The sequence below is a fragment of the Capra hircus genome, chromosome 12 (genome assembly GCF_001704415.2).
Source record: "Capra hircus breed San Clemente chromosome 12, ASM170441v1, whole genome shotgun sequence".
Lineage (NCBI taxonomy): Eukaryota > Metazoa > Chordata > Mammalia > Artiodactyla > Bovidae > Capra > Capra hircus.
The window spans coordinates 68,671,623-68,684,679 of NC_030819.1; the positions used below are offsets into that span (position 1 = coordinate 68,671,623).

Consider the following 13,057-nt stretch of genomic DNA (forward strand, 5'->3'; position numbering starts at 1 on the left):
AACACATGAAGAGCTGTTTCAGACTTGCCAGCATCCTGGCAGAGTGAGGTATAGGCATTTCATTTTAGGAGAATATCGCTAGTAGTCAGTTATTAGTTTTTTCTATTAAAAGCAATTCTCAACCATTTGAGAATTAACTGCTTACTCAAGAGCTCTATTCTGGCCATTCGCTCTTTTAGAGAAATTATTTAGAGTGACTACTGGATGCCACTGCACACGTCAGATGCTGAGAAAGTACAATCCCCCTCTACCTTTTTACTTTTCGCTATAAATAAAGAGCCCAGATTGGTTTTTCTCTTTCCATTGAAGTAAACCCTCATGTCTAGTTTGGTGAGTTTAAAACAAATGGAAAACCTCACAAGCTCCTAATTAATTTAAAAATTAAAAATGTTTTTAAGTCTAAAAATTTTTTAAAGGAGATAACGGAAGAAACTTGTAGTTTATGTAAGTTTCTGAAACTATAAAACACCTGTTTATATAAGTACTAGCTAGCATAAAGATATATATCAATGAATTCCCAATCAACTATACTTGGGATTAAGTTATTGAGGAGTTTCATCCACAAGGCGTGCCTGGGTTCTTATCAAGCCTCCCATATCTGCCATTCAAGGAGGAGGCTTCCCTGGTGGCTCAGACAGTAAAGAATCTGCCTGCAATGTGGGAGACCCAAGTTTGGTCCCTGGATTGGGAACGTACCCTGAAGAAGGGCATGGCAACCCACTCCAGTATTCCTGCCTGGAGAATTCATGGACAGAGGAGTCTGGTGGGCTGCAGTCCATGGAGTGGCAAAGAGTCAGACACGACTGAGCAACTAACACTTTCACTCCACTTTCAGGGACAGAAAGGGGTTAAGTCAGTTGAAGGGAGTAAAACTAATGAGCAGGCAAAAGAAGGATGTGAATAATCAAACAGGAGTAGGAAAAACTGAAATTCATTAGTTCAAGGAACATACACTAATTTTACTTGAGCTCACTCTAAAACAAGTTGTCAAAACAGAAAATGAGATTTGTAAATGGTAAACTTGACAATGTGCACATATAATTTAGAAAAAGGAAGCAATTAATACAACTTTAAAAATGATCTTCATTCATTGGAGAAAGATTCTTTTGTAGCATGTATTACAACAGTACTCGAGTCTTCTGAAAGGGCAAAATTCAAATATAACCAGCTCTAGGAGAAGCAAGGGATTTTATAGAAATGGGTTCATGATGAAAAAAGATGAGTTTATGGTCTAATTCAGCAGTTCTCAAACTTTGGTTTTGAATCTTATTACACTGTTAAAAATTACTGAGGACCTAAAGATTAAAAAAAAAAAAAATCACTCAAACTGATAAAGTTAGTAAGGTGCATATGTGCGTGCTCAGGCATGACCAACTCTTTGCGACCCCATGGCTGCAGCCTGCCAGGCTCTGTCCATGGGGTTTCCCAGGCAAGAATACTGCAGTGGGTTGTCATTAAACAAAAAATATTAGAACTGATCAGTGAATTTAGCAAGGTTAATTACAAAATTAATTACATAAATCTGTTGTATCACAAAGAGAAAGTGAAAAATAATCCCTTTTAAAATCACATTAAAAAAACAAAACAAAAAAACTTAGGAATAAACCTGAGCAAGGAGGAGAAAGACTTATATGCTGACAACTATAAAACATTGATAAAGGAAACTGAAGATGATTTAAACAATGTAAAGCTATCCCACACTCCCAGACTGGAAGAATATTATTAATGTGGCCATATTACCCAAAGCAAATCTACATATTTAATGCAATGTCTATCAAATTACCCAAATATTTTTCACAGACTCAGAAAAAAATGATCCTGAAATGTATATGGAGCCACAGAAAACCCAGAATTGCCAAAGCAATTCTAAGGAAAAAGCAAAGCTGGAGGTATAACCCTCCCAGACTTCTGACAACACTAGAGTATCAAAAGAGCTAATACTAATACTAAAAGCTGATACTAATAACAAAAACACACATCTGGATCAATGGAACAGGATAGAGAGCCCAGAAATAAACCCACACCAGTTGATCTTTGACAAAGGAGATTAAAAATGCAGAGAAGACAGTCTCTTCAGCAAGTGGTGCTGGAAAAGTTTGAAAATTGCATGAAAATCAATGAAGTCAGAACACTCCCTTTTACTAAACACAAAAATAAACTCTAAATGGCTTAAAGACTTCAATAAGACGTGACATTATAAAACTTCTAGAAAAGAACACAGGCAAAACTCTGACATAAAATTGTACCAATGTTTTCTTAGGTCAGTTTCCCAACCAAGGCCAAAGAAATAAAAGCAAAAATAAACAAATGGGACTTAGTCAAACTTGTAAGCTTTTGCACAGTAAGGGAAACCGTAAACACAACAAAATGACAACCTACAGAATGGGAGAGAATATCTGCAAATTATGCAACTGACATGCAGCTCAACATTAAAAAAATATCATAAAAGTGAGAAGACCTAAATATCATTTCTCCAAAGACATACAGGTGGCCAAGAGCCATAAGAAAAGATGCTCAATATCACAAATCAAAACTATGATGAGGTACTACTTCGTACCAGTCCAAACGGTTATCATCGAAAAGTCTACAAGTGATAAATGCTGAGGAGGGTGGGGAAGGCAGCGGAGCCCTACCACACTGTTGGTGGGAATGTACACTGTGCAACCACTGAAGAGGCCAGTAAGGAGGTTCCTTAGAAAAAACTAAAAAAGATGCCATATGATCCAGAAATCCCTCTTCTGGGCAGATACTCAGAAAAGATGAAAGGAATTTGAAAAAGTTCACACACCCCAATGTTCATAGCAGCACTATTTACAATAGCTGAGATGTGGAAACGACCTAAGCATCCATGAACAGATGAATGGATAGAGGTGGCTCACACATACAATGGAGGATCACTCAGCCACAAAAACAATGAACTAATGCCGCCTGCAGCAACGTGGGGGGCCACAGTCAGTCAGAGAAAGACAAACATCACGGTACCACTAATGCGTGGACTCTATAAACAAATGGCACAAAGGAACTTACTTACAAAACAGAGTCACAGATGCAGGGAAAAGGCATGATTACCAGAAGGGAAAGGAGATGGGGAGGGACAAATTAGGAGCTTGGGATTAACAAATACACACTGTATGTGTATAAAACAGATAAACAATAAGGACATACTGTATAATACATGGAACTATATTTATCTTAAAACAATCTGTAATGGAAAAGAATCTGAAAATGTGTGTGCATCGATACATATCTAAATCACTTTGGTATATACCTGAAACTAACACTACATTGTAAACAACTATACTTCATTAAAAAAAAACAAACAACAAACAAACTGAGGCCACAAAGAGTTTTTGTAGGATGTTATCTAGTATCATACTAGGAATTAAAACTGATAAATTTTAAGAATTCTTTATTTACAAATAACAAAAACCCATAACACAAAACTTATATGTTAACATAATTTTTATAAAAATATAGATGTTTTTCTTTAAAAAAAAGTGAGAAGCATGGCATTGTTTTACATTTTTGTCGATTTCTTCCACATCTAGCTCACTAGGAGAGAGCCAGATTTTCTTATCTGCTTTGCATTCACTCTACTAGAGTAACCTGTAACACGCAGTTTCTGGAAAACTCCTCTGTACACTCAGCAAAGAATGAGGGTGTGACATAAGCGACTCTGACCCCGAGGACCCTTGACAGGGCCTTGCGGACTTCTCCCGACCATCCTGAGAACCGCTGCCCTAGTCTAGTCACAATTCACATACAAGGAAATCGAATCTTGAGAGAGATCAACTGAGATCCAAAATGGTAAAGCCTGTTAACAATGGGACACAGATCCTGGATGGTTTAACTTGCTTCCCTGGGTTTACATTCCCAATCAGAAGTACACCCTAATGACCTGTCCTGTCTGCTCTAGTTGTAGTAACTGTCAAACTATATCAACAACAACAAACAGAAAAGGAAAACCAACAAATGAGATAAATTCTGTGTTAGCACTTGAATTAGGATCTCTACTAGAACTGAAACACTAAGACAAATTCTACTGCACTCTCCTCCACACACATTAATACCAGAGAAATACAGAAAGTGGAATTACCATTTATAACATCACCAATTATCACATTTTCTGAAACAACTCATGACACAATCTCTTAAAATTTTTCACAAGTACTGAATGAAAAGGTGTTGGGTATATTAAGAGACTACAAATAAACTGTCCATCATGTGGGACTTTTCAAGTAAAACGGAGTTGTTCTGAAATGTAGATATTTTTTGTTCTTTAACAGGACCTTACTCTGCCTTTTATGTATTGGGTTGGCCCAAAAGTTCTTTTGATTTTTAAGCAAAAATAAAAAACACATTTTTCACTTTCACCAAGAACTGAACTGAACAACATATTCACCATTTTGTTCCACTACCTTCTGCCATTTTTCAGGCAACTTCATAATTCCATCTTCCCAAAATTTTTTATCTTTTTGAGCAAAGAACTGTTCCAGGTGCCTTTTGCAGTCTTCCAGGGAACTGAAATTTTTTCCATTGAGAGAATTTTGTAAAGACCGAAATAAATGGTAATCTGAAGGTGCGATGTCTGGGGAATATGGTGGAGGAATCAGAACTTCCCAGCCAAGCTGTAACAATTTTTGTCTGGTCATCAAAGAAACATGTGGTCTTGCGTTATCCTGATGAAAGATTATGCATTTTCTGTCGACTGATTCTGGACGCTTTTCATTGAGTGCTGTTTTCAGTTGGTCTAACTGGGAGCAGTACTTCTTGGAATTGATTGAATGGTTTTCTGGAAGGAGCTCATAATAAAGGACTCCCATCCAATCCCACCATATACACAACATCACCCTCTTTGGATGAAGACTGGCCTTTGGTGTGGCTGGCGGTGGTTCATTTCGCTTGTCCCATGATCTCTTCCGTTCCACATTATTGAACAGTATCCATTTCTCATTGCCTGTCACAATTTGTTTTAAAAACGGAACACTTTCATTACGTTTCAGTAGAGAATCACATGTGGAAATACGATCAAGAAGGTTTTTCTGGCTTAACTTAAGTGGAACCCAGACATCAAAGCGATTAACATAACCAAGCTGGTGCAAATGGTTTTCAACGCTCGATTTGGATATTTTGAGTATGTCGGCTATCTCTCGTGTGGTATAATGTTGATTGCTCTCAATTAATGTCTCAATTTGATTGCTATCCACTTCAACTGGTCTGCCTGACCGTGGGGCATCATACAGAGAGAAATCTCCAGCACGAAACTTGGCAAACCACTTTTGACATGTCCGCTCAGTCACAGCACCTTCTCCATACTCTGCACAAATCTTTTTTTTTGTATCTGTTGCATTTTTACCTTTCTTGAAATAATCAAGCATAATATGCCGAAACTGTTGCTTTTTTTCTTCCATCTTCAATATTAAAATGGCTACCCCCAAATTCACCAATTTTGATAACTTTCTTTTAAAAAATGCACATTGCTGTGACAGGTGTCACAATACAATCTCAAAATTGTTTTAAATGAAGTTAGAGACAACTAAGCACAATAGTCATCGTACAATAAAAAAGCCTAAGTGAACTTTTGGGCCAATCCATTAAAAAAAAAACAACTCAGTGAATCTCCTTGTTCACCTCCAGGTGACTTCCTTTATATCCTACCAGATGATCCAAATCTTCTTTAAAAGGATCGTAGCCTTGTTCTTTTAAACAACGTAGTGCCCAGAAAAGCTGGTCCAGGGGAGGAAATTCTTCCCAAGGAACCCACTCCCAACCTAGAAAAGACAGACATTAAAGCAATTTCTTCAGTTGAAAGGAAACAAAGCATATTCATTTTGGCTAATTAACCTGTACTAAGAAAAATTAATTTTAAAAGTGATTTGCTACTAATAAAACGAAGCCCAAGAGTGATGCTATGCATTATCTTGGCTATACAAACATAATTTTCAGTGGCTCAGCAGTGAAGAATCTGCCTGTGATGCAGGGTATGTGGCAGGAGCTGTGGGTCAGGAAGATTCCTTGGAGGGCATAGCAACCCACTCCAGTATTCTTGCCTGGATAATCTCATGGACAGAGGAGCCTGGTGGGCTACAGTCCACAGGGTCGCAAAGAGACATGACTGAGCGTGCACAGATGCTCACGACAGGTGAATGTTTAAATATTATGATATTAACGACAACAATACAATGATTATTAAGAATTCTATGTTCTAAATTAGTTTATGATTACATGTATATATCTATGTGTAATTACTGTTTCTTCCATTAAGCATCTCTCTGCCTATAAAATACAGATATGTAGCTGCACTCTGGGAAGGCAGAGGACAAAGAATCCATGGACCTGGAACAAGTTCTGGAAGGGCTGATCAGCACCTGTGACCACACAGTGTGGGGGGTGGGGGGAGGAGAGGTGGGGGGAGGAGAGGTGGGGGGAGGAGAGGTGGGGGAGGAAGAGGGGAGGCACACACTAACCATGTGTTGCAAGATGCTCAGTTAACTGAGTCTCCAGAGACCTGAAGTAGCCTCTACCCTGTCTCCTAGAGAAGGAAGCATCTGGATAATCCCTCTAATTATAATCTGTCGGCTGGAGGAAAGATGCAGTGACTAGAAGGCTGAAGCAGGCAGTTCAGATCCAGGGCCTGATGAACACAGGGCAGAGTCTGCATGCCCGTATTATAAATAAAACAAAACCCCCGAGCCACTGTACCTTGGCCAGTCATCAGCTTCCCTAGTTAATCTGGTACCATCCTGCCTTCCCATTCTTAAGGCGTGAATAATTTTTCTTGTACCCTAGGCCAGTTGAAGGCCTCTGGATCCTTCTTGTGTTTTTCTTCATGTGATATCATGAAATAAGAAATATGTATTTGGTCTTCATCCCTGTTTCCTGGCAGGATTCCTAAAACCTTTGTATTAATAATTTCCTGAGTGACAGGGATCAGAGGAGCATCTTTTTGTTTTCCATAATAAGCCCCTTTCAACCAAGGCTGAGTCAATGCTGATGAGATGGCTGGTGGCTCCTACACAGTTTCGGGAAGTGGGTGCTGACCAGAAAGACAGAGGCATGATCACAGGGTTGGAACTTTCAGCCCACCGCTGACCCCCACACTCCACCTTAGGGGCGGGGAGAGGGGCTGGAGGTTTGAGTTAATCAACAGGCAATGGTTTAGTCAATCACAATAATCATCATCCCATAACATAATGATGCTTCATAAAAACTCCACAAAACTGGGTTCAGAAAGCTTCAGAGCTGAACACGTCAAGCTGCTGGGAGGGTGGTGCATCCATGCCCCCGTCCCCACACCATCCCGTGCTGTTGTTTAAACCCTGTCTGACTCTTTTGCAACCCCATGGGCTGTAGCCCATCGGGCTTCTCCGTCCATGGGATTACCTAGGCAGGAATACTGGAGTGGGTTGCCATTTCCTCCTCCAGGGGATCTTCCCGACCCACAGATGGAAACCCCATCTCCTGCACTGGCAGGTGGATTCTTTACCTCTGAGCCAGCAGGGAAGCCCCAGAGACAAAGTGTAGTGCACAGTAAATAAAAGGTTATCAAGTGCTGTCATTAAAGCTTTCAGAGCACTCAATTCAACACAGAAGGTAACAGATTAGGTGTTTTGCAAGTTAATCATTTTCTATAAAAGAAAGTTATTATCTCTCTTGCACAGGTGAGAAAACTGAGGAAAGCACATTAAATGTTTTGCTTAAAAAAATCAGTTTGAAACAAAATTAAACACTAGCAATAAAACTAACACTGTTCATTAGGACGGGCCCACTGTAGGTAATAACTCATTTCATCCTTACAACAACCCATCTGAAGTAGCTACTATTATAACAAATGAGAAAAGAGGCCCAGAGACCTAAAGAACTTTGCTGGTGGTCACAAACCTCTAAGCGGAAGAACCAGGATGCAAACCAAGCAGTCTGGCTCTCGACCCATTCTCTTTCCTGTTCTATCCTTATGTCTTCAGAACTTCAGTAGATTTAAGCTCTAATTAAAGTATAATCACATTCTAACTCTCTTCATATGGTGACATAAAGTAATCTTCCTTCAGACATATGCTCTCGTAGAAAATGCACTATTGTATGTAATTCTCTTACTTTCATTCTTTTCAGGCTCTACATTCTTTGGTTCTGAATCATGAGTCAGGTCCACCTCTCCTTTCATTAAAATAGTGACATAATGGTAATTCTCTTTCTCAATGAAAGAATTCACAACCGAGGCAAAGCGAACATTTTTCAGGTGAAGAGCTGCTTCTTCCCAGGTTTCCCTTTGAGCACATTCTTCCCAGCTTTCACTGGAAAACAGAAACACACCACCATATTCAATTCTATTTATTCATTTTTTTTTTTTTTAGCCATGAAATTCCTGGCTAGAAATTTCCAGTGTAACCCCAAAAGAGCTGTAATTGATTCATGCTTTAAAACAATAAATCAACAACCCTGCTTGGATACTGTTTATCCTGTATCTAGTTATCTGAAGACCAAAAGGACTTCATATTGAACAACAAAAAATGAACATTTAGCCAATTCAGCACTAGTTCACTTGCCTGGAAGCAGCATGCAACCAGGAGGTGGTCTGATATATCAGTTAAGAGCACAGGCCCTGTAGTTAAGGAGACCTAGGTTTGAGTTCAAAGTCCATTACTTTCCACCTTGGATAAGTAAAAAGATACTACTACTTTCTCACAGGCTTGTTTTAAGTGTATCAAGAAGTAAGTAAAGTCTTTTCCAGTAGGTTCAGAATTTCAGTTTATGCCTCAAAATTGAGAACAAAAGGCATTCACAAAATATTAAAATACACTGATGTGATTAGTTCACCTTCAACATATGATCCATAATAACTAGATATTGACAAGAACTGATACTCTAAAAGTTACCAAAACCTGCATATAAATTCAAACATTTCACTATTCAGTTTTCATACATGAAACAAGATTAAAAATCTATAGCATCTCCCTTTAGAAATGGTTCCAAATGGAATTTTATAGTCAGATAAAGTACATGAAAAGTGAAAACAAGTGAAAACAAGTATGAAAAGAAATCTGTGTGGTTCACTGACTTTTAGATTAAATTTCCTTATATTTAGGAAGCACTTTAGTATGTGAGATATTCAGCAAAAAATAATACTGTTTCTCTATCTTTTGTACCTTGACTATTTCTCTAATTACCTAATCTACCCTCACTCTACCCGTTAGATCTTTGTGGAGGGAGGAAAGTTGTGAATTTTCAGGCTGTGGGAATGTTCCCTTTCTTCCTGATGGGGGGCCACCTCTGCCCCCAAACCAACCAAGAGGCGCTCCAAGAGAAAGAAACGCTCACGGAGACGGGGTGACCACGGACTCTCAAGGAGGCACCGGTGCGCCACCCCCACTTACAGGGCTGAGCGGTGGAAGCATACAGGGCTGCCCGGGGCCTCAGAGCGGAGGACCAGCAGGCAACGAGCTGGGGAAGTCTGAAGTGCGTTGCGTGGGATGCACGTGAACACAGAAGCTCGTCCCCACTCTCGGCATTTGCACGGTAGGAGCCTGGCGAAAGCAGCCCACGATGGCTGAGCACAGAAAACGAGCAGCAGACGAAGCAGCACGTTTTCTCCGCGCCAGGCAGATGCTGTGAGACTGCTGGGGACCCGGCAGAAGAAAACGCAGCGCGGGGCGCCAGCACCAGGAGCTGGCGGCTAGCATCAGAAGTTTTTGGTCACCTTTGTCAGGGAACTGTGCAGTGCAGAAATCCTTGTAGGATTGGAGTACTTCCAACCAGCACCAAACACCCGCAGGAAGACCGCACACGTGAATACTGCACCCAGAGGGCACATGCAGCAGCAGGACCCAGGGAAAGCTCTGCGCCCTCCCCTCCGACCCAGAAAGAAATCAGAAGCACCGGCCGAGAGCGCAAAACAAGGGCCCGCACCTCCTCTCCCCACCACAAAGGAAACAAACGCCTGGAAGGAAGAGGACCGGAACGCCCAAATACTACTTTTCTTTTTCTTTTTTAATTTTTACGATGTTGTGTTGGTTTCTGCCGCACAACAATGTCATCAGCCATAATTGTACATTCCCCCTCCCTCCATCCCGTTGATGGTGGGACAGGCTGGGACCTGGGGCCGGTTACGTCTCCTCTCCTCTGTAAACGGCAGAACAAAAAGAAACAAATAGGGACCAAAAATAACTATACCAGCGCACAGCTGCCATAAATTATGAACAAGATTTAAAAACCCACCTGCCACTTGTGGGCTGCCAGAAGCAAAAGCAGGGCACCTCACATGATCTCCGCACCCAGCGCCGTCAAGGGGTGTGCTTGCCTGTGCGATTTCATTTTTAATCTAGTGATTTTATTATTTATTAAGTGATAGCTTGCTGCTACTGCTAAGTCGCTTCAGTTGTGTCCGACTCTGCGACGCTATGGACTGTAGCCCGCCAGGCTCCCTCTGTCCATGGGATTCTCGAGGCAAGAATACTGGAGTGGGTTGCCATTTCCTCCTTAATGAGATCTTCCCGACCTGCTTCTGTTATATCGCCTGCATTGGCAGGCGGGTTCTTTACCACTAGTGGCACCTGGGAAGTCCTAATCACATGCAATATATACCCTCTCTTTGATCTAAATTGGTACAAAACAGTAAAAAGACATTTTCAAGCCAGTTGCAAAAAATGCTGGACTGGGTATCACAGGCGGATTCTTTACCACTGCGCCACCTGGGAAGCCCCTTGAACGTTTCTGATGCTGTTTATCTGCAGCAGACGTCATCCTTATTCTCACTTTGAGATAGGATGGAACCCTTTCCCGGGGTGCTCGCACCTGGACAAAGTTAGAGACTAAAAATAACGCATGCACAGTTGGGGAAATTAAAGGCAAACTACAAAAAAGGCCACAAACCTACAGCCATTTGTGAGCTGCTCAGTACTATTGCCTGGAAAATCCCATGGATGGAGAAGCCTGGTAGGCTACAGTCCATGGGATCGCAAAGAGTCGGACACGACTGAGCGACTTCACTTCACTTCAGAGCGAAGCAGGGTTACCAAGCATGATTTCCGTGCACAGAACCAAGGGAGCAGGCAGACCACCTAAGCTGCACCTTCCGCGCAACCTGCAGATCCGTGCCCACGCCCCACTCCATTTAAGAAACCAGCTCACCACCACCTCCCGCTCCAGGAGAGCGAGCAAGGGCACCTGTTTCTTGTTCTCGCTCCCTCCCTCCGGCTACAGCAGGAGCCCGGACAAAGCTCTGCCTAAATTCCTCCTCTGGCATCTTACCAATTTCTGTCGATTAAAGAGTCCAAGAGCCCGGGTGAACCCACCTTCTAGGTCAATCTCAGCCTTTCTTCACCCCTGTGTAGAACCAAACTTTCTCTGTCGGTCTGACACCTCAAGTCACAGAAAGTCAAAGCAGAGAAGGAGACCATAGGGAGTACTTCGAGCGATTTCCCCGTTTTAACGAGGGAGGCAGAGAGGCCCAGGGTTTCCGTCAACCATTCGCTTGGTTAGAGCGCTACGAGACTTACGGAAGCAGGAAAATAACATACCGCCTGCGTTTAAATCTCCAGCAAACCGTGCAAACGTCTGAAGGGACACTACACTATTCGATGCCTGTAAATACGCACTTCCGGCCTTTCAAGCGCAAGCAGCAGGAAAAAGACAGCTCACAACAACCAGCCGCGTCAGGGCTCGAGAGAGCTGACCCCTCGAGGGCGGCTCGCACGCGGACGTGGCGACTCCCGCGCCCGCCTCGCGCAGAGCAGCGCACCCTGCCGGCCTCAGGCGAGAAAGACAAGCGCGCGAGAAAGGACGCAGCGTCAGCGCGCACGCACGCACAGATGCACGCAGGAGGCGACGTCGTCCTTTGCGCCCCCGTTTCGTTTTCCCAGTCAGTCAGGCGGCTGCTTACCCGAACTCCAAGTGGCCCCCGGGGAGCTGGAAACTGCCGGCTCCGAACGACCCTTTCCTCCTTCCCAAGAGGACGCAGCGAGGATGCCTACCGCTGGTCACCACGACGCCCACCCCGACCCCCGGGCGCCGCCCCCGCCGCTCCACGCTGGCCGTCATCGCGCGAGAGGACCAGGCCGGCCGCGACGGGAAGTGACGTTCGGCCCCCCTCCCCGCCCCCGCTCCCGCGGCCGCTGCCAATCAGCCTGAGCAGGTGAGGGCCTGCAAACCTGGCCTTGGCGGTTTGCGTCTCTATGTCTCTGCTTCATTTACGGCTTTCAAATTGTGATATTTGTTTCCTCCTAGGGGACTGCGCGGCCGGAGTTTTTCGTTTAAACGAGTGCCGTTTACTGTGGATGTTTCAAGGTGCATTATTTATCTACTCTCAGATTCCTCCACGTGCTTACCAGCCACCTACTTTTTTATAAACCTCTGTGCCTTTGCACATCTTTTTTTTTTAAATGAGCTTCACTACAGTTAACTCATGCTATGTTTAATCGCTCAGTCGTGTCCGACTCTGCGACCCCTGGACTGTAGCCCTGTCCGTGGGTTTCTCCAGGGAAGAATACTGGAGTGGGTTGCCATGCCCTCCTCCAGGGGATCTTCCCAACCCAGGGGTCGAACCCAGTCACCCACACTGCAGACGGATTCTTTTACTGTCTGAGCCATCACGGAAGCCCAGACTCATGCTACTGTATTTCTAATCAGTGTGGTATCCGAGCAAGGACAAATAATACAGAAACACCGTGATACAAGAGTATTAAATCATGGGAAGAAAATTAAGGACTAATTAATCAGTTATGCTGGGACAAATTAGTTTTCTATTTACCTTTCCAGTTTGCATGGCATGTACCAATAAAAAAAATCTCAGCTAAATCAGAGTTGTTTGGTTTCTGGTTGGAGAGGATCTTTTTCTTTAAATTGTTTTACTTCTAAAATAATGTGCACATAATTTTAACAGGTGGTACAAAAAGTGGAATTATAACCTCATTTTCTACTCCTGCTTCCATTCACTTTTAATTCTGAGCTGTTATTTCTGACCCTTGCTTACATATTTTTAAGTAATATGCTTACACTGCATGTTATGGTAAATGAACTGATTAAACATTTTTAAAGCATCTCTCCTTCCACCCAGAAATTCAGC

At 42.7% G+C, this 13,057-nt stretch overlaps 1 protein-coding gene across 2 annotated transcripts; it reads right to left on the bottom strand.

Annotated features, from left to right (window-relative positions):
- NUDT15 (nudix hydrolase 15) lies at window positions 3,393-12,126 on the bottom strand. 2 transcript variants are annotated; one of them, XM_018056753.1, is made up of 3 exons: window positions 11,876-12,126; window positions 8,095-8,291; window positions 3,393-5,771 (listed from the first exon to the last, which is right to left on the bottom strand). In XM_018056753.1, exons 1-3 carry the CDS (start codon window positions 12,031-12,033, stop codon window positions 5,611-5,613), a joined length of 516 nt encoding a protein of 171 aa, XP_017912242.1. In that variant the 5' UTR covers window positions 12,034-12,126; the 3' UTR covers window positions 3,393-5,610. The 2 variants fall into 2 exon arrangements, 1 of the variants encoding a protein (XP_017912242.1); XR_001918957.1 differs by lacking the exon at window positions 11,876-12,126 and adding an exon at window positions 11,514-11,845 and having other exon boundaries at window positions 5,654-5,771.

Coding starts and splice junctions, on each gene's coding strand:
- NUDT15 (XM_018056753.1), bottom strand. CDS start 12,033: ATGACGGCCAGCGTGGAGCGGCGGGGGCGGCGCCCGGGGGTCGGGGTG. Junction 8,292..11,875: donor GGGGGCCACTTGGAGTTCGG/GTAAGCAGCCGC, acceptor TCTGTTTTCCAG/TGAAAGCTGGGAAGAATGTG. Junction 5,772..8,094: donor AGAGCCTGAAAAGAATGAAA/GTAAGAGAATTA, acceptor TGTCTTTTCTAG/GTTGGGAGTGGGTTCCTTGG.